Source organism: Aethalodelphis obliquidens, unplaced genomic scaffold (genome assembly GCF_003676395.1).
Source record: "Aethalodelphis obliquidens isolate GAN/ISIS:26980383/991018 unplaced genomic scaffold, ASM367639v1 scaffold88, whole genome shotgun sequence".
Lineage (NCBI taxonomy): Eukaryota > Metazoa > Chordata > Mammalia > Artiodactyla > Delphinidae > Aethalodelphis > Aethalodelphis obliquidens.
Window position 1 is genome coordinate 4,838,915 of NW_020838032.1, and position 19,819 is coordinate 4,858,733.

At 46.1% G+C, this 19,819-nt stretch overlaps 1 protein-coding gene across 1 annotated transcript in view; it reads right to left on the reverse strand.

The window, feature by feature from the left end:
- The window catches only part of NTRK2 (neurotrophic receptor tyrosine kinase 2), a 383,599-nt gene that overhangs the window by 76,114 nt on the left and 287,666 nt on the right, over positions 1 to 19,819 (reverse strand). Inside the window, exons 15-16 of the mRNA XM_027094184.1 lie at positions 18,353 to 18,483; positions 4,320 to 4,492 (exon numbers count right to left, since the gene is read on the reverse strand). Coding sequence (XP_026949985.1) covers positions 4,320 to 4,492; positions 18,353 to 18,483 — 304 coding nt within the window. The remainder of the gene's footprint in view (positions 1 to 4,319; positions 4,493 to 18,352; positions 18,484 to 19,819) is intronic.

Sequence of the window (19,819 nt, forward strand, 5' to 3'; positions counted from 1 at the left end):
GCTTTGTAGACTTTCATTGGAAAGCTGGAGAGAAAGGCTTTGCAAACAAAGTTTTCTTTAAAAAAAGAAATGGACGGTGATACGAAAACACAAGTCATCATCCGTGCATTTCTTTTTGTGGTTGGCCTGTGATGGGGCTCTCAGGGTCAGCCCCGCCCACCTCACTAAAGGTCACTGAAGCCCAACCCTTCCTAGCACTGAAGGGGCAGGGGAAAGTGACAGTGTTTTCACTCATCATAGGAGACACCAGGAAAAGGATCTAGGGATGCACATGAATTATGGGAAATCCTGAAACACCCAGAGAATATAGGCCAGGATGAAATCTTCATAGATTTAGTTCAAAGAGTGAAATAAATTGTTGATTTTTCACAGCCTTATTTCAGCTCCAGAAATCCAGACTCCTCTAAGAATCTGTCTATTGCAAAGACTCCAGGAAAGAGGAAACGTTAGAGGCCAAGCACAAAAGGCCACCTCTGTGCAAAGCCCCCATCTGCCAGCTTTCCATTCTGCGGCACCGGAGAGCTGGCGCCCTCCAGGGCCCTCTGCACTCCACCTCCTGGAGTTGGGGCAGGCTCCTGCATTTTTAACCAGCTGTTGCTCCTGCTTGGTTCTGGGTATTTGAACAAGGCTCATTTTAATAGAAGAAGCCTTTGAATGCTTTGCTTGGGCAGAAAGTCCTGCTATAAAACCAGGGCAGGCAAGTCTTCTAAACAAGTTCTTAAGAGGAGTATAAACAATGTTGCTTTGCTTCACTTTGCTTCACTCCACAGGTTACCCCTCAGCTCTTGGAAATAAAAACGTATTTCACCTCTTCCAGGAGAACACACCTTAAGAGGGGAAAGCACCGCCGGCGCCCTGGCTCGGGGAGCAGATAGTAGCTTCAGCGGGATTCTGACGAGGGAGGCTGCCCACCCTGCCTTGTTCGGCCTGTTGCCTCCCAATGAGGGGGACGGCAGTCCTTAGCCACACTCCTCTGGCTCCAGAATTCTACAGGACACTGCTTTCCTTCTGGTTTTTTAATGGCCACTTCAAGAGGAAGTAGTGACATGGTTAAGACTATGGGTTTTGCAGCCCTGGCTATGGGTTTGAATCTCAACTCTGTCACTCACTAGCTGCTTGACTCACTTTCTTCAACTGTAATATGGAAATGATGGTAATAATAGCTTACTATGTTGATACATTTAAAACATTTACAATGCTTAGAAAGGCTCAACAAATAAATAGCTTTTCTTTTTGGCCTTGCCACGCAGCTTGCGGGACCTTAGTTCCCTGACCAGGGATCAAACCTGGCCCCGGCAGTGAAAGCACTGAGTCCTACCTAACTACTGGACCACCAGGGAATTCCTGATAAATAGTTGTTATTGCTTGAAAAAAAAAAAGCTGTGTCTATCTTCCCCTCATTGGAAGGGGATTCAGGAGAATTCTAAGGGGAAAAATTGTCGTCTCCTTGAAAGCAAGGACAATGTTTGACTGCTCATCTCCCAGCCAACCTAGCATAGGGCCTGGTCATGTTGGTCCTCAATGTATGGCTTTTGGATGAATAAAAAGGGTGGGAGGGTAATTGTAGACAGCTGTCTTTGTAGGGCAGTTCCAATGACACTTGGGGACACATTCATGGCAGTGTAAGGGCTGGGTTCCCTTCCAGAAGGAGAGGACAGACTAGTTCACAGCACATCCTTGGACCTGAGAACCTGATTCTTGGCATGGAAAAGCTCTTGTTCCCAGAGTTCAGCAGATTCTGAAATGGAGCACAGGAGGTTTTCAGCAGCTCCATGCCCTGTGCAAGCTGCTAAGGGAGAGTTAGGTGCCTGCTCCTTCTGGAAGGCAGGAAGGAGAGCAAGGGATGGAACTGAAAGAATCAACACACACACACACACACACACACACACACACACACACACACACGAGTCTGAGCTCACAGAGGCATTTAATTGCATCCAGGTGAGTACATTTGAATTTATTATGCTACAGTTTTGGGAAAGTACCATTTTAAGTTAGGGACATATCCTAAAACATGGGAACAAAGGAAATTAGCTCTATAAGCAGCAGACCTCAACCAAATTCAGCTTCTTTTCTTCCTTTCACGTTAGATTTGTCAAGATAATGTGCAAAAGCTCCCATCATCCTCTCCCCTATCACCCGTGCACATGTATTCACGAGGCTAGGGATGGTCAAAATGATCCAGACTGTACAAATCACGGGATGACATTTCTAAACACAGCAGTACTCTCTTACCCTTCCACTGTTGTCTCAGCAATTGACTTATTCCTTAAACTGTACAGTTCCTGAACCTTCCAGGGGCTGCATTAAGCTACCGGTGCCGATTTCTGTGGAAAGCTCTCTTCAGTGCCCGTAGAAACTAGAGGAGGACAGAGCAGTCTAGGTGCTGCTGTAACGCAAAAGGCGTCACTTCCCCGGGATTATGGATGCCTCAGCCAAAATAAAGAGGAAAATGTGTCAGAGAAGAAGGGTTGTGGGGACAACATCTATTGATTACCTGCCATCACAAGAGTCCTGACACTAGGCCTTGAAATGGGTGTTATCACACCCATTTTACAGGTGAGGAAACTGAGGCCAGTGAGGAACATCTTTCTTATTTCTCCTAAATTATACTAATCTTTCAAAGATTAGTTATATTTTAAAGAAAACAGTGTGCGAGAGCCAGATGTGACTTTAAGAGTATCTAACTCGGACCCACCTGAGAGTTCTGGCGGCTGAGGTGGTGTGGCTGGGGACCCACCCAAGGGACCCAAGCATCTGATGCTGAATAGGAGGGAGAACCCGGGTCTCCCAGCCCTCACTACTGGGACCTCTTACTCTTTCCATTGTTCGAGATCATAAATGTGCGGCTTCCATCGTGCCTCTGCTTAATGCAAATGAAAGCATCGCTTGTTCTCCTTCACCAAGGAGGGTCTGGATCAGCACATTTCTTCTCTCCCCTGGTAGATACAGGATGAGAACACTCACTATGGGCTCCAGCAGGGTGACCACCAGCTTCCTCTGTCTCTCTCATCAAACTCAGCTCTCCTTTCGATTTCTCTCAGCTGGTGTATGAGTAGAAATCATTACTAGCAGAATTCAAGCTTCTGCTTGTTGAAAACTTCCTACTTGCTCCTATGCTACAAGCTTTCTATTTATTCTAATTCAGCCCTCCTGCCTACCCTGCTGGCTCAATATTATCATCACAACAGCTAAGAGACTTGCCCAAGGTCATTCAGCTAATAAATGCTAGAGCTGAGATTCAACTCCAGCTCAACGTGCTGCCCGGATCATTACTATCTCCTCGAGAGACGCTGCCCTGCGATCCCTTTTACTTTGCACCGTTGTCCTCACTGTTTCAAAGCAGCACCGCCCACCGGCGCACCCCACCCCCAGTTATGCACACTCGAAACCATCTCTCACTTGCTCTATCCCGCAGCCCCTCGCGGGCCCCCGCACCCATCACCCCAAGGAAGGGACTTCCTGAGAACCCACTGCTGAACAAAAACCCAATTAGGCCCATGCTAGAAATCCAAGTTACAACGCTATTTAACAACCCAACGACTCCCTTTTATCCTCGACATTTTCCCTTTCCTCACTTTGCTGCCTTCCAGTTTTCCCCGCTGGTCACAAAACCCCTCGTGTCGAAGCTGACCATCTTTTTCTGACCTCCGGGACTCAGTAAGGGCCCCAGTCCTCAGTCTTCAATGGTCCTGTCCAGTGTTGTTTTACCTCCTTCCTCCTAGACGTTTTGCTCTTTCGATGCTGTTCTTTGCGCTCGATCCTCTGACCGACTGACTTCCTGGTTCTTCTTTCTGTCCTCAGAGTAAAGTCCAAATGCTCGCCTTTCCAGCCGTGACCCCCTCCTACCCCGTTTTCCACCTCCCCTTGCCCTGGTTTATTGTGTTGTTTGGCATCTCCAGACTCTCCACTCTTCACCAGACCAGACCTTTCCCTGTGATACCTGGGTGCCTGAACTCTTGCTATTCCCTTCGCCCGAATAACATTCTTCCCTTATCCACCTGGCAAACTCCTACAGAGCCTAGGGCCCATCTCACATGCACATGTCATGTACCATTTAATGAACCAACGCTCAATAAACACAGGTGAAATGGAGTGGAATCATTAGTATCACATTATGTAGAGTTCGTTGATTCAGGAAAAGGAGCAATGCAGTGGCCTCAGGTTCTTTCTCTGTAGTAGGCATTGATGTTGTCACCAGGACAGGCTGTTCCAGAGAAAGGTCCAAGGACCCCTTGGTCCTTCCCAGGAAGCCCCCTCTCCTCACCCCCAGGCTGTCTGGAGCCCACCTCCCACGTGGCCCCCGGTGCCCCCCGTACCTGAGGAACTTGTTGAGGTCCCCGTGCTTCATGTACTCAAAGACCATGATGAGTGGGTCACCCTCCACGCAGACGCCATAGAACTTGACGATGTGTTCGTGCTGGAGGTTGGTCAGCAGCTCAGCCTCGCGGTGGAAGTCCTTGCGTGCGTTGTCGCTGGCATCCTTCAGCGTCTGGGGACCAGGGGCAGAGGGGAGAAAACCGACACAGCTTAGACTGAGGGCGTGAGAGGGAAGCTGCGTTGAGAGGGATTCCTTTAGGGGGCTTTGAGGTTCCTGGATGGGAAGGACATTCCTCTCATGTATCACCCAAAAGATTGAAAAACTAGCCTAATTCCTGAGGAAATAAGGTTTGTATGAATAACTGAGGAAAAGTTCCTTCTGGGTACGCAAAGGTTTAGTTTATGAAGGATTTACATAGATGTTCTTTCATTAAGTGACAGACATGAACTTTTTACAAGATATTGAATATAGTTCCCTGTGCTATACAGTAGGTCCTTGTTTATCTATTTTATATATAGTAGTGTGTATCTGTTATCTGTTAAATCCAAGTTCCCAATTTATTCATCCCCCCCACTCCTTTCCCGTTTGGTAACCATAAGTTTGTTTTCTATGTCTGTGAGTCTATTTCTGTTTTGTAAATAAGTTCATTTGTATCATTTTTTAGATTCCACAAATATTTGTCTTTCTCTGTCTGACTTCACTTAGTATGATAATCTCTAGGTCCATCCATATTGCTGCGAATGGCATTATTTCATCCTTTTAAAGGGCTGAGTAATATTCCATTGTACATATGTACCACATCTTCTTTACCCATTCATCTGTCAATGGACATTTAGGTTGCTTCCATGTCTTGGTTATTGTAAATAGTGCTGCTGTGAACACTGGAGTACATGTGTCTTTTAGAATTAGAGTTTTCTTCTTTTCCAGATATATGCCTAGGAGTGGGATTGCAGGATCATACGGTAAATCTATTTTTCGTTTTTTAAGGAACCTCCATACTGTTCTCCATAACGGCTGTACCAGTTTACATTCCCACCAACAATGTGAAGGGTTCCCTTTTCTCCACATCCTCTCCAGCATTTATTATTTGTAGACTTCCTGATGACGGCCATTCTGATGGGTGCAAGGTGCAGACATTAACTTTTTATCACCTTCATCCTTTTTAACCCTGGTCCCAATTACTACCTCGGACATCTCTCCCATTTGGGGGCTGGTTGTACTTTCTAGGCTGCTCTGCACACCTCGCCCCTGCTCATATAACCTTTGTAAAGCTTTATATTATGGAAATATTCAGTAGAGAGAAGATCATAATGACCCCTCATGTACCCATCTTCCAGCTTCAACAATGATCACTTTGCCAGTCTTTATTAAGTGAGGTCTCCAAAAAGCCTTCCCCAACGTGTGCCCACACACACTGCTGGCTCAGGAAACACCCTTGCCAGTGAGCTCAAGAAGGCCAGTCATGCTGCCACAAAGACAATGCCCAGGAGCATGCCAGCTGGCCTCTGGTGCCTCTAGTTCTCTGCTCAGCCACCACGGTGTCACAGCAGGACACAGCTGGCATTTGTTGGTGCCACGCACACATGCGGAGCTCCTGTCCTGTGTCAGTCACTGACCAGAGCTGCGGTGGCATCAAGAAGACAATGACTCAAACAGGGGCCTCAGACATTCATGAGCAAATAGGGTGATACATCACAATGATAATTCAAGCTCCAAACACAATGCCTGAATGAACCGGCTCCGCTGCGTCTCTGTACAGCTTGATCTCTTGACATGCCTGTCTTGAAACTTATGCTTCCACCTTATGAAATGTCTGCAGCTGCCCAAATGACACGGGCCATGCCCCCTGCCCCTGCCCATGTTCATCCCTCTGCCTGGGATGCTGACTTGGTCAGGGTCACTGGTGTTGGAGGTTGAATAATGCCCTGCCCCAAAGGTATCCACATCCTAATCCCTGTAACTTATGAATATGTTACCTTACATGGCAAAAGGGACTTTTTTTTTTTTTTTTTTTTTTTTGCGGTACGCGGGTCTCTCACTGTGTGGCCTCTCCCTTTGCGGAGCACAGGCTCCGGATGCGTAGCCTCAGCAGCCATGGCTCACGGGCCTAGCCGCTCCGCGGCATGTGGGATCTTCCCGGACCGGGGCACGAACCCGTATCCCCTGCATCGGCAGGCGGACTCTCAACCACTGCGCCACCAGGGAAGCCCCAAAAGGGACTTTTTAATAAATTTATTTATTTATTTTTTGGCTGCGTTGGGTCTTTGTTGCTGCGTGCGGGCTTTCTCCAGTTGTGGAGAGCGGGGGCTACTCTTCGTTGCAGTGCGCGGGCTTCTCACTGCGGTGGCTTCTCTTGTTGTGGAGCACGGGTTCTAGGCACACAGGCTTCAGTAGTTGTGGCTCACAGGCTCTAGAGCGCAGGATCAGTAGTTGTGGCACACGGGCTTAATTGTTCCTCGGCACGTGGGATCTTCCCAGACCAGGGCTCGAACCCGCATCCCCTGCGTTGGCAGGCAGATTCTTAACCACTGCGCCACCAGGGAGCAAAACGGGCTTTGCAGATATGATTAAGGATCTTGATATGGGGAAATGAGCCTGGATTATTCGAGTGGGCCCCAGTGTCATCATAAACAAGGGTCCTTCTGAGAGACCGGCAGGAGGGGGAAGAGAGAGAAGCTATTAGGATAGAAGCAGAGGTCAGAGAGGAGAGAAGATGCTGTGCTGCTGGCTTTGAAGAAGGAAGAAGAGGCCATGAGCCAAGGAATGTGGGCATCTCTAAAGGCTGGAAAAGGCAAGAAAACAAATTCTACCCTAGGCCCTCCAGAAGGAGCCAGGACATCTTGACTTTAACTAAGTAAACTGATTTCAGACTTCTGCCTCCAGAACTGTGAGAGAAACAATTTGCGTTGTTTAGGCCACTGAGTTTGTAGTAGTTTGTTACAGCAGCCATAAGAACTAATATACCTGGCTAACACCTAGCAGTCCTCCAAGACTGGGCTTGGCCATCACCTTTTTGAGAAACATTCGCTGACCCCCTCATCATTGTCACATCCCCACGGCCTGGCCTCCCAGGCTAGGTTGGATGACCCTTCTAGGTACACCTCGTACCCACCTCTATCCTATTGCCAGCCACAGTACATTCTCACTGCATGTTTATTTGCTTATCTCTGGTGTATATGGTGAGCTTCTTGACCCAGGGACTGTGCCTTCCACCTCTACACTGCCGGCATTGGGCACGGCACCAGGCACATGGCAGGTATTCAAGATTTATTGGTGCAATGAGCCAGGGTTTAAACCTGGACCTTTTGATGAGAAGCTAGAACTCCTCCCCTTTGGGTACCATAGTGTGAGGATCTGCCTTTGACTGAAAGGAGAACACAGACTTTGGCTCTGCTCTGGACCTCTCTGAACTCTGGTTTTCTCTTCTGTAGGGTGAGGGTAACAATATCATCTACTTCACAGGGTCCCTGGGAGGATTGGACGAGATAGACTAAGTTGAGATGCCTCCCAGGCTCCCTGGTACAGACAGAGATTTGGGATATTTGAATTTGAAACCCCAACCTAGTTGCATTCAATTTGCTCACGCTAGGATCCAAGAAGGCCAGAAGGTGCATGGATAAGGCAGGGGGCCAGCCCAGGGCATGAAAGTGCCCCTGAGTCTGCCACTGGTTCCCTCCTGAAATCCCTTGAAGCCTGCAGAGTTTTCTCAGAGATCCAGTCTTCTTATGCAGGGGCTTCTCTGAGTCACTGAGATAGCTTATTTCTATGGCCTTGGTCCATCTTTCACAGTGTGTTGGAGAAGGCAAATGAAACTTTCAGGTCATTTTCACAAAGCATGGACAAATTCTGCATGTAAATTTTCTTCTCAAGTTTCAGCTATGTAGTGTTGATTCAAGAATGCTAAATTTTGTGTGTGTCTGTGTGTGTGTGTGTGCGCGTGTTAGAGAAAGAGGTGGGGGGATGTCAGACAGTGGGGAAGAGTGGGAAAGAAGATAGGATTTTCACTGGGGAGGCACCAAACTGAAAGACTTAACAAGCATTTCATATTTCCATTTCCTCAAAGCAAAATCCTACGGGAAGAGACTCCGTTCTTAGTGCAATGTTAAAAGCTGTGCTTCAGTAACATTTTTGAATTTAAGAGAGGAGATTTCACTATTCATGGGACAAATGCATTTCACAAACCTGGCCTCATCCTATGTGCCCATCCATTTTTACATGTCAAGTTCTTTTTCTAAATTATAATCCAATTCTATTTTAAGAGATTCAGAAAATATGGCGGTAACGAGTTGGGCAAAATCATCTTCTGAATTTGGCACTCGAAGGACAGAATTTTTCTAAGGGTGGAACCATAGCCAGACAGCAATCAGAAGCTGGAAAAATCCTGCTATCAACCCTATTTATAGAATTCATCTCTGTTTTAGCACCATGGCTGATTGTGTCCCTTGGCAATGGACATGAGGCGGCAGCTTCCCTCACTGACAACTCCCTCCACTGAAGTTTCATTTTGACAGGCATATTTGCCCCATCACTGAGCATTGCTATTTTCTTATTCCTAGTGTCTGCTTTGTAGCTTCATTTCTTCTTATTCCTGGTGAATTTCCTGACACTCTAAAGATGCCATCCTGTCTGAAGACATTCTCAAGGGAGAGGTCTTATCCTGAGCTGCAGCGAGCTGCTGTCTGGAGTACACACTGAGTCAGAGTTGGAAGACTGGATTAGCATGACATAAAGTCAAGCACAGAACCGAGAAACTAGTGAAAGTAAAATAGAAGTAAGAAAATAAAAACAAAAGGAAGCTGAACATTCGTCTGAAATGCTTCTGCAGAATATTAAGGCTAATGGGAAGCTGGTAGGGGAGGCAAGATCACTTATTTGAAATCATTGGTGTGATGGGATGTTGTGAGTCATGAGAAATGATTGTGCATTTCAAAGTATAGGTGGTTTTGGAGGCATAAGGTAACACGAAGATTGTGTCCTTTTTAAAATACTGATGTCATATTCTTCTCCTATACTTTTTAGAGAGCATAGCCACAGAGTTAAGGTGAAAGAGGAAAAAAAGAAGAGATTATTATGGCAAAACCTCACAATGCCCAATGCACACCACTGGGCTTAAAGCAGAGACAGAAATGAGTAAACCCTCCCACGAGGCAACCAAGATGCATTAGAATGTTTGTCCACATGCCTAAGCTCTTCTGGGTCAAGATCTGTTGCTAATGGAGACTGTTTACTCTTCTGATATCTTCTAGACCTGCACTGTCCAATATGGTAGCCAATAGCCATGTGTGGTTAGTGATCATCTGAAATACGGTCCAAATTGAGATGTGTGTAAAATACAGATTTCAGATTCTGAAAACTTGGTGTGCATGAAATACCTCATTAATATTTTTAGATTAATAGTATATTGAAGTGATGGTATTTTAGATAGGTTGAATTAAATAAAACACATCAATACAATGAGTTTCATCTGTTTCTTTTTACTTTTTAACAGGTAGACTAGGAAATTTTAAAACAGAAATGTGGCTTGCTTTTGTGGTCCGCGTTATACTTCTATTGGACAGATCTGTTCTATAAAAGTCACCTTAGTAAGCTGTTAATGGGTCAACCTACTTCTTGGGAATGTTGGAAAACAATGCTAAACTGAAATAGAGTTAAGGCAGACACCCTCCCTATGAGGTCCTTAGAGGCAATGATTATTCAAGTACTTAGGGGAAGCCACAGTCACGAGGCTATGTGATTCTTCTAACTTACAGGGTCTTCTCTAAAGAAAAGTGGAGGAAGCTTCTCACCAATGCTTACAAAAGTGAACTTTTGAGGAGTATATTGTAATAAATTCAGAGATAGAAAGAGCTTGATAGAAACAAAATCTTAGAAACTAGGAAGAGTGTAGTAGCTGTCTCCCCAACATTCCTACAAATGTAAAAGCTAATTAGATGACTGTGTAAAAACAGTAAGGATCACACACACACTCAGATAGTGCTCGCTGTACTAGAAACCAACACTCCGTGTAACTGTGCAGTTACATATGATTGACGGCAAAGGCCAGCCAATCATATGTAACTGGCCTTTGCAAGGACTCTATCAAATACAAGATTCATAGCCAGGGTGCTGACCGCTGCCATGTTTATTTTCACAGTGGTGCTCTCATGGTTCCAAATCTAACAAGCCAACCATCCAATGGGAAACATGAGGTTAATTTCTAATTCATATACTTTAAAATACTTGCAATAATTTGGGGGATAAAATGGATGGCTTGTGCGTGTATATTACATCAAGTTGCATAGTACAAATGCTCAATCTTTGAAAGATGGGAAACTAATTCATAGCAACTGTCATATTAGAGAAATATGGACTCAAAAGAGTGAATCAGAAGTTGGCCTCCGACATGGACAACTGCAAGATATTTACAGGCTTTGAATATGCTAGCATACAATTGACTGAGACAATTCCACTAGACAGAAAGGAGCTGGTAGGTCACAGTAGACCATGACTCGATTACGAGTTCTGCTGTCACGTTAAAGTCAATTAAAAAGCAGCCCATCTATCACAATGTACATGTTCTAGAGATACAGAGGAGTGAAATGAATACTCCAGCTATGTTTTGTATCAGATGAGACCTCATTAGAGTGAAACGCACTGCTTGTTTTCAGCATTTCTGAAAAGATGTGGATAAATTGGAGAAAAGCCAGAAAAAAAGGGTTAACAGGACAAATTAACAAGACAAAAAACAGATCTCCCATCAAAGGTTAAAAGTTGAAGTTACTGGGAAAGGGACATTGATGGAGAAACTTAATAATGGGGGCCTGCCATGACAAGTACAAGAGGGATTCTGACACGGAAAATGTTACTGACCATCCTACAGCACATGTGGGTGTGTACGTACACACACACACAGACACACACACACACACAAGCACATGCACTCATATATGTGCCAGGGAAGAATGAACTTCCACTAAAGGACATAGAAATCTATTAAGCAATGCCCGGACCATAAAGATGATTAAGCCTTTTAATAAGCCACTGTTAAAAGTTCTACCATTTCTGTTCCCAGAAACTTGTAAAGATGGAATTGATAGTACTTCCTGCAACATTATATTCTGTTAAGGAATACAATCAATTTTTTTAGGGCAACACTGACCAATGTTCTCTTAAATACACTAACCTTGTCATCATCAATTTCTATTTTGTGGGAACAGGGATTTCACACACCAATTTAAATGGAGAAATGGAGGGGGACACGGGAGGAGGAAGGAATGGTTGAGAGGCTTCACAGTTAATCAAGATGTGAGGACTGATGTGACAACTATCAGTAGAAAATAAAAAGAAGGAAGGAAAGGAAGGAAGGGAGGGAGGGAGGGGGGAAGGAAGGGAGGAAGGAAGGAAGGAAGGAAGGAAAGAAGGAAGGAAGGAAGGGAGGGAGGAAGGAAGGAAGGAAGGAAGGAAGGAAGGAGGGAGGGAGGGAGTGAGGGAGGGAGGAAGGAAGGGAGGGAGGGAGGAAGGGAGGGAGGGAGGAAGGGGGGAAGGAAGGGAGGAAGGAAGGAAGGAAGGAAAGAAGGAAGGAAGGAAGGGAGGGAGGAAGGAAGGAAGGAAGGAAGGAAGGAAGGAGGGAGGGAGGGAGCGAGGGAGGGAGGAAGGAAGAGAGGGAGGGAGGAAGGAAGGGAGGGAGGGAGGAAGGGAGGAAGGGAGGGAGGGAGGGAGGAAGGGAGGAAGGAAGGGAGGGAGGGAGGAAGGAAGGGAGGGAGGAAGGGAGGGAGGAAGGGAGGGAGGAAGGAAGGAGGGAAGGGAGGAAGGGAGGGAGGGAGGAAGGAAGGAAGGAAGGAGGGAAGGAAGGAGGGAAGGAAGGGAGGGAGGGGGGAAGGAAGGAAGGGAGGAGGGAAGGAAAGGAGGGAGGAGAGGAGAAAGAAAACAGCCATCTGCCTTAAAAATAAACTTGCCTGGGGAAAGCACTTGAATGGATGAACTCTTGACGCTCTTTCTCATTTACATATTGTTTCCCTGTTCCAGAACTGAAGGATAAGCTGTCTTTTTTGAGCTCTTCTTCTGCCCTTACACATATTCTGAGACAACTGGCTCTAGTTGCTTCTGGCCCATAGGTGGCCTCGCCTGTGTCACATGCCCACCTTGGATGCTTGGACCTCAGGCAGCTGCCTGGCAGGAACACTGACTGGAGTAACTGGTCGCATGGCATTTCCTTCTTAAGGAATCTGAAGGTGAGTAATAGAGACCGCAGGAGCAGCAGCGGGCAGGAGGCAGCAGCCCAATGCTAGGGAAGAGCGGAGGGGAGAGACAGCTGCGCCACACCAGCAGGGAAGCCTGGAGGAGAGCCCTGGTGCCTCCTGCGAGGGTAACAAAGGGCCTGTCCTAAGGGCCAGCTCAGATCCTGGTGAGCTTCTGGATCCCAGCTGCCTCATTCACAGTGAGGCCCAGTGGTCCTGCAGGTCCTATTTGAGTCATTCATCTTTTAGTTTGTCCTGTCAGATCTCTTTCCCCTGTCTTTTTGTTTAGCATCTCTAATATTGTTTCAGAGAACCAATGCCTCCTTACATTTGGTCCATGTGTGTGGTTAGAGCTGACCTCATCTTCCATTTGCAAGGATATGCATGTGACCCAGGCCTAGATAACCAGAACATTCTATTCCCTTGGCTGGAGGGCCTGGTGAAACAACTCAAGACAAGCCAGTACGAGTTGGCCCTTCGACTTTTGCATAATTGTTGGGAAAGAAGAGCTCTCTTTTGGGTTGCTAGGATGGCCGCATCTAAGCCCAGAGCCACTGCTGACGAGTCTTTAGCATAATGTGGGGAGAACCTGCCAGAGAATACAGTCAGCAGAGAAGAAAGCAGAGCCAGGAGATGGAGAGAGAGAGAGAGAGAGAATTGCTGATGCCCTAGATCTTTCAGTGCCTGAAGCTAGAGCACCAGCAGCAAGGCCTTCCAGGAGCTTGGGCAAATACATTCCCTTTTCTACTTAAACCAGCTTGAGTTGGGTTTTCAATGAATCTTATACTGCTCTTATTATCAAAGCTGATTAAGGTATTTTGCTTGTATCCTCCTGAGGCCAAGCACTCATCCAGAATCATTTTCCTTATTTCCACCTATTGCCTTGCTACCCAGGAAAACATGAAAATCTCTCTCGTCATTACACACAAGTAAGCACAACTACACACTCCTTTGTATTACTTGATAAGTGGTATTACGTTGAATTTCCTCAGTTTGGTTTATTAGGGCATGTGTAGAATTCAGGACGTGAAAACGTGGTGCACAGTGGGCACAGGGCTGGTGAGGAGGTCGGAGTTTTAGTCCTAGGTCTGACATGAAGTGATCTCATTCAAGCCATGTAATTTTGGATAGGTCATTTATCTTCCCTGGACCTCGTTGGCAAAATGTATCAGTTAAGCTAAAGAATTTCAATAATAGCTCTATATATCTGCACAGTGATTCGATCATTTCTAAAATGATTTCTCATTAGATTATATCATATATATATATAATCTCATGAAATTATTTCTTACCTAGAAATGCCAACTGCCAATTATTTACTTTTTCAAAAGGCTATTATTTCAATAGCCCATCCATCCATCCATCCATTCAATAAGCATTTATTGCCTGCTACTACATATTAGGCAATGTGCTAAAAGGCATGGTTCCTACCCTCAAGAATATGCCACACTAATGGAGAAGATAGACACTCATGTCATTGATTAAATATACCCACGAATACATGTATAATTAACAACCTTGACATATGCTGTAAAGGACAAGTACAGATGCCTTAATACGTGGAACTGGGAGTTCTGACCTTAACGGGGGAGCAGCAAGGGGAAGTCTCCTTGAGGGAGCAACTCTAGCTGAGAGCTGATGGGTGAGTGGGAGCTGTGTGGCCCCGAGGCTGCGCTGGGGCCCTCCAGGCACGGGCGTGGCCACAGCGTGTTGGATGCTACTTTGGGCTGGCCCGTGGTAACGTGCCACGGGGTGTATCAGTCAACTCTGCCAGAACGCTTGCATCATTTCCTCTGTTGCTGACAAGCAAATATTCAGAAACGTGAAAAACAAAAAGCCTCATTAGGTGCCAAAGAAAGTGCCTGCTGAACTCAGATGTCACCATTTCGCATCTCGCCAAGTTTTCCTGTGCAGAATCTCTGACTCACTTTAACTTACACCTTGAGGAAGCCACTCAACTTCTCTGGGTCTTGGATTTGCCATTTGTAAAACATGGGACTTGGATTATAGATATGATTCCTAAGGCTTCTCTTGTGTTCACCATTTTTCTGTTTCTAGAAGTACACCTGAGTTAGTGGAGAGGGGGAAGAGAGGCCATGAATCCTACAAAGCCCACTTCTGGCTGTATTTAAAAAATGAAAATTAGCGCACATTCACAGCACAAGGAAAGGTTGTAGGAATTGTAGCTATTGAAATGCAGGTTGGATGGAGCCAAAATTAGTTAACGCATCCACAGCTAATGCAGGGAAATGGTGATGCAGTGTTTCCTTGGCAATTGAGTTACTTAAAGGTAAAGGAACTCATTTTGATCAAAGACCGGTTTCTCTGCTTCTCATCCTCTCTGTGGGTTCTTCGGTTGTCATTCAGTGGAAAGGGATAAATCCATTTCACTAAAAAACAAAGGTCATCCAAAAAATCAAGAAAAGGGCAATCCGGCTGGATCCAAACAAGCAGATACTCTAATGGGAGAGGCATGCGCAGTCTCCCACGCGCCCTTGAGGGGCTTGCGCATGCCTTAGGATCGCTCCCACCTTAAACTGGCTTCTGTGGGTCCCTCAAACCTTAAGTCATTCGGGGCAAGCGATGCCAGAATGTACAGGAACCTGACATCTGTCAGTCTGAAAGCAAAACCTCGGATTTCAAACCCGTCAGTTCCTTTTAGAGAAGGAAAAAGGACAATAGCTGCTATTTCTTAGCATGCATAATCAATGCTGCAGGGGTTGCTAGGCAACAGGCAGGAAGACCGTCAAACATCCCTGGGTGCCTCCAATGGGGGAGAAGCAGCCCTGGCAGCCATTCCTCAGAGGTGAAGGGCTATGCAGGCCCTGGAGGCCACGTTCAGTTTGTCTCATTCCTTTAAAAAAATCCCTTTATTGTGGTCAGGACGGAACCATAGACATTTTCCTCCCAGGCTTATTAGATAGTCTTTGAATACACTTTCAACTGGCCCACACGCTTAAAAATGAGCAGATCAGGCTGGTGAGAGGCAGCTCTATGAAAGGTTCATGTGTTTTTCTGACCCAATTCATCCCGGAGCCCATGAAAAATCAGACTTCTTTCTTCCGTGGCTGTAGCCTCTGGATCCCAGAAAGTTAAAATGGGCCTCCTCTCTGAAGCTTGAAATCATTCTGGCCAATGTAAGCAAAGCCTCCGATTTCAACAAAAGTTCACATTCAAGGTCATCGAGATGAGATTTCTTAGCTGTGTGACCTTGAAGTTGAAATGAATTTTTAAGCTGTAGATATTTTGCTCTCTCTACTTGCGATAAGGGGACAAATTTGCTTGGTTTTTTTTGATTTTTTTGGTGTTTTTGTTTTGCGGTACGCGGGCCTCTCACTGTTGCGGCCTCTCCCGTTGCGGAGCACAGGCTCCGGACGCGCAGGCTCAGCGGCCATGGCTCACAGGCCCAGCCGCTCCGCGGCATGTGGGATCTTCCCGGATCGGGGCACGAACCCGCGTCCCCTGCATCGGCAGGCGGACTCTCAACCACTGCGCCACCAGGGAAGCCCTGGTTTTGTTTTTGTTTTGTTTTTCAGCAGTGTTGATTAAAGAGCAAACGCTCATCGCGGGTCGTTAATTTATAAACATTTATTTGGCAAAGCCAGGAGGTTTATGGGGACTAGGGCCTGGGTCGGAGTCAGGGGTGGGATTAGGGCTATGACTGGGATTTAAACCAGTAAGAAGCCCCACTGGCAGTAGTGATGGGAAGCATGCTGTGGACAGAACAGCTGGCTACACACTGCTGATGCTGGCTGATCCTTCATCATGACGAGCCCAAGCCCTGACATCCTGTTTTAGCACTAGTTTGGAAGGAAATGTAATGTCTGAGTTGAGGGCGCCATGGAGTTAGTCTCCTTAAGGACACCACAAGAAGTACGCCGAAGCAGGAGCAGAATTAGGAGTGATACAGAAATGAAAGGCAATACCCACTGAGAAATTCTGTGAGTCTATCTCTTTATCAGGTTTAGGTCTTTCAGCTATTCCTACACTGTCCTCTAGGTTCCGTAATCTCCCAGGATTTTCTCACATTCAAAGATTTCACCTTGTGACCCCATGAAGTGAATCTCTGAAGGCCTGACTTAGCTCCCTGGACGGCCTCCTGGCCTCCCCAGGGCCTTCAGTCTCCCTGCCTATGACACATGCTAGACTAGGCTTACATGTTCCCTAAGCATCTTCCAGCTCTAACCTTGCATCAGGCTATGAATCTACAAAAACAGAGGCACCTTTCGGTCCCATTTTTCCAAAGGGGGGAGAAAAAGATAGCAGCAGAAGAAAGCAAAGACTGCAGATATAGCACTGCCAAATGTTCTGAACATTTTGTGCTTTAAAAAATAACAAACTTTTTGAGTAAATGAAAGAAAAGAGGAAGCAATTGCAGCAGCAGGAATTAAGCATCCTCAGCGTCCCCTCAGGATTCTCACTTTACACCACTCACCGCACTTAACCTCGCATCTCTCTAGCATCTCCCTTCCCCTCTTCTCTCCTCTGTCTCACTCCCCTCCTCCATTTACCTATCTTAGAGATGATGTTTATTTGATTGATATTACATTGCTCATCCCTAGAAAGGTCTGTCCTTTATTCGCCCCAGAGTGCAGCTTTTTAGGAGCCTTTGCTGAGAGTCTGAGAGTATCCGTGCCAGTCGGCTTAGTTACTTTTGATGACAAGGAAAGCAAATACACAGTGTTTCATCTGGACGAACTTTAACAGAAACTGTGTTTAGTCTGCAGGCTGGGGAAGTTCAAGAATCATTTAATTTCTCTCCTCTGTTACCCATTACACATATATTAAAGTATTTTAAGGCTAAGTACAACAGTAATGGAATACATGTCTCATTTTTACAAAGCTGTCCTGGTTATAATGAGTAAATAAATGTCATTTGTACAAATATTCTGTGTTTGGCCAAACAAACAAACAAATAAAAACCCAAACTCAATCATGTGAGGCCAAGAAGTTACATTTTATTACATTAGCCACATCCGTATGCATTCGGCATTTAATTCACTTTATAAATATATGCCTCTTTTAAGTGTTATATATATATTATACTTGGGTGAGTTGTTTTTTTTGTAATTTTGACAATGCCCTGTGTAAACGATATGCTGAAGTCTTTTGTGCTATTTATGTTGATTCTTGTGATTTAGAGAGCTCAGTGGAAATTTTAGCCCTTTCAATAATGTTTATCTTATCGAAGAACAGGTCTCCTGTTTTGAGTTTACGAAGACATGGCTATGATGAAGGACTTTCAGACTTCTGTGTAAAATCTTGTGTCTCCTAGGGAGGTGGGATCTACCAGAGATGTCACCCATCCCAGATGGAATCATGCCCAGGGCCTTGGAGACGTTTGGGAGGGACAAAGTAAGTATAACAGAAGTTCTCAGCAGAACTGAGGCTGAGAGGGGAAGTGAAGGCCACAGTCTCCCTTCCAGAACCTTCGAACAGGAGACAAACTCCCCCTGAGCTTGGACGAGCACCAAGCAACCTGAGGAGACAGTGGAGTCTCCAAGACTCAGCCGGTTGGATTCTGTTTGACCTCACTGACCTCTATCCAGAATTTAGTTCACATTGACCGGGAAGAGTAGCTCAGAGCCATTCACAGCCTGTAGACTGGAAGGCTGTCCCTGAGCAGAACCTCTGACAGTTGGTTGTGCCCCAAATATCCTTCCCACTGTCCATTCCTCTAAAGGAATTTGAACACATCCACCATAGCAGATGTAATTTGCTCCTGAACTGGCCCCTACAATAACATAAAATAAAGCATCACCTCCACACCTGGGTGTGACCACGGATAATGAGACGTTCTGGGGTGTTCGCTTACCTTCACTGCCACCAAGATCTTGTCCTGCTCAGGACAGAGGTTATAGCATTCAGCTAGGAAAACTTTTCCAAAGGCTCCTTCGCCTAGCTCCCTTTTCAGAACAATGTTATGTCGCTTGATGTGCTGAACAACTGTAAAACAAAGACAGAATGGACATTGGAATAGAGGCGTGTGGAGCTGCAGGCAGAGGAGGGGGACTCAGTGGCTGCACCCTGAGCTTGCAGGCCCCCGCTTCCCTCCTCCGCACAAGGATAACCAGACGGGAAGCTCCGTGTCCAGCCGCAAGGTCCACCCCGAAGGGTTGGAAGGTGGCAGCGTTGGCCTGCTCTCCGGAGTGGAATTATTGTTTCTGAAAGAACTAAAGGAACCACCGAGCCGTTGGCTGCAGAATGTCATTAATGAGCTTTACAGACTAGGAAAGGGGAGAAATGAGAAGGGAATGGATATTAATGGCAGGCCTCTCACGAGCCAGATGTTTTGCATGTATTTGTCAGTTATGTGTCTGGTGGGAAAGGCAGAGAGCTAGCCAGGAAGCCTTAAGTCTTTGTTAAGCCCCCTCAGACTCCTGGGGGAGAGAGGCTCAGAGGATACAAAGGGAAAATGCAAGATCTGTGCATTGCTGATTGAGGCTGTGTCCTCACCTCACTTTTCACCTCCTGCTGAGGTAGGCTCCATGGTTGAGCCGTAGTGACTCCTTTTGTTTAGACCAGAAATGTCTAGAAAAGGCTGGCTTCCTTAGCTCCTTTCTAAGATTGTGTCCCAGTCTTGGCTCTCCAAAGCTAAGAGGAGACAAGAATAGAAGTATCTGGGGAAGGGAGAATATTCCTCCCTCTCGTTCAGAGCAGAGCTGGCCCATGTCACTCATCCATGCGCTTTACTGGGGAAAGAGGCAGGAGGTGGTCCAGGGTCCTTTAGAGCCCAGTAGTGCAAGGTGGGAGGGGAGTGAGTGATTCTCAGGACAGAGCCAGTGGAGAAGCCCAAAAAGAGACTGTACAGAGGACGGAGCTGCAGTGTGAGCTTGGGCCTCTTCACCCAGCACATCAAGTGTTGGATCCCTTAGACCAGGGTTTCCACCAGGTCAATGGCGCCATGCTTTTCTGGACAACTCATCCCTGAATGGCAGAGTTTAAAAGGACTGTGACTCCCTCTAGAGCTTGGAATGTGCAGCCGACAATATTCTCTCATTTGACTCTCACCACACTGGGAAGCATTCCTTCCTACATTTTATACTTGGAGGAACGAGGTCTGTGAGAAACTCAACGATGCACAGCATGGGAATGGAGGAGTTGGCATTTGAACTTAGGTCGGTCTGAATCCAGAGTCCGTGATTTTTCTTTGACACCACAAAGTTCCTTTCCAATTGTAAATTGTGTTAAGTATAACAAGAGAAATAGAAATATATAATAGACTAAAAAGTAAAAATAGTCTTCCCGCTTCCTCTCTGCTTAGTTCACTCTTCAAAGGCCA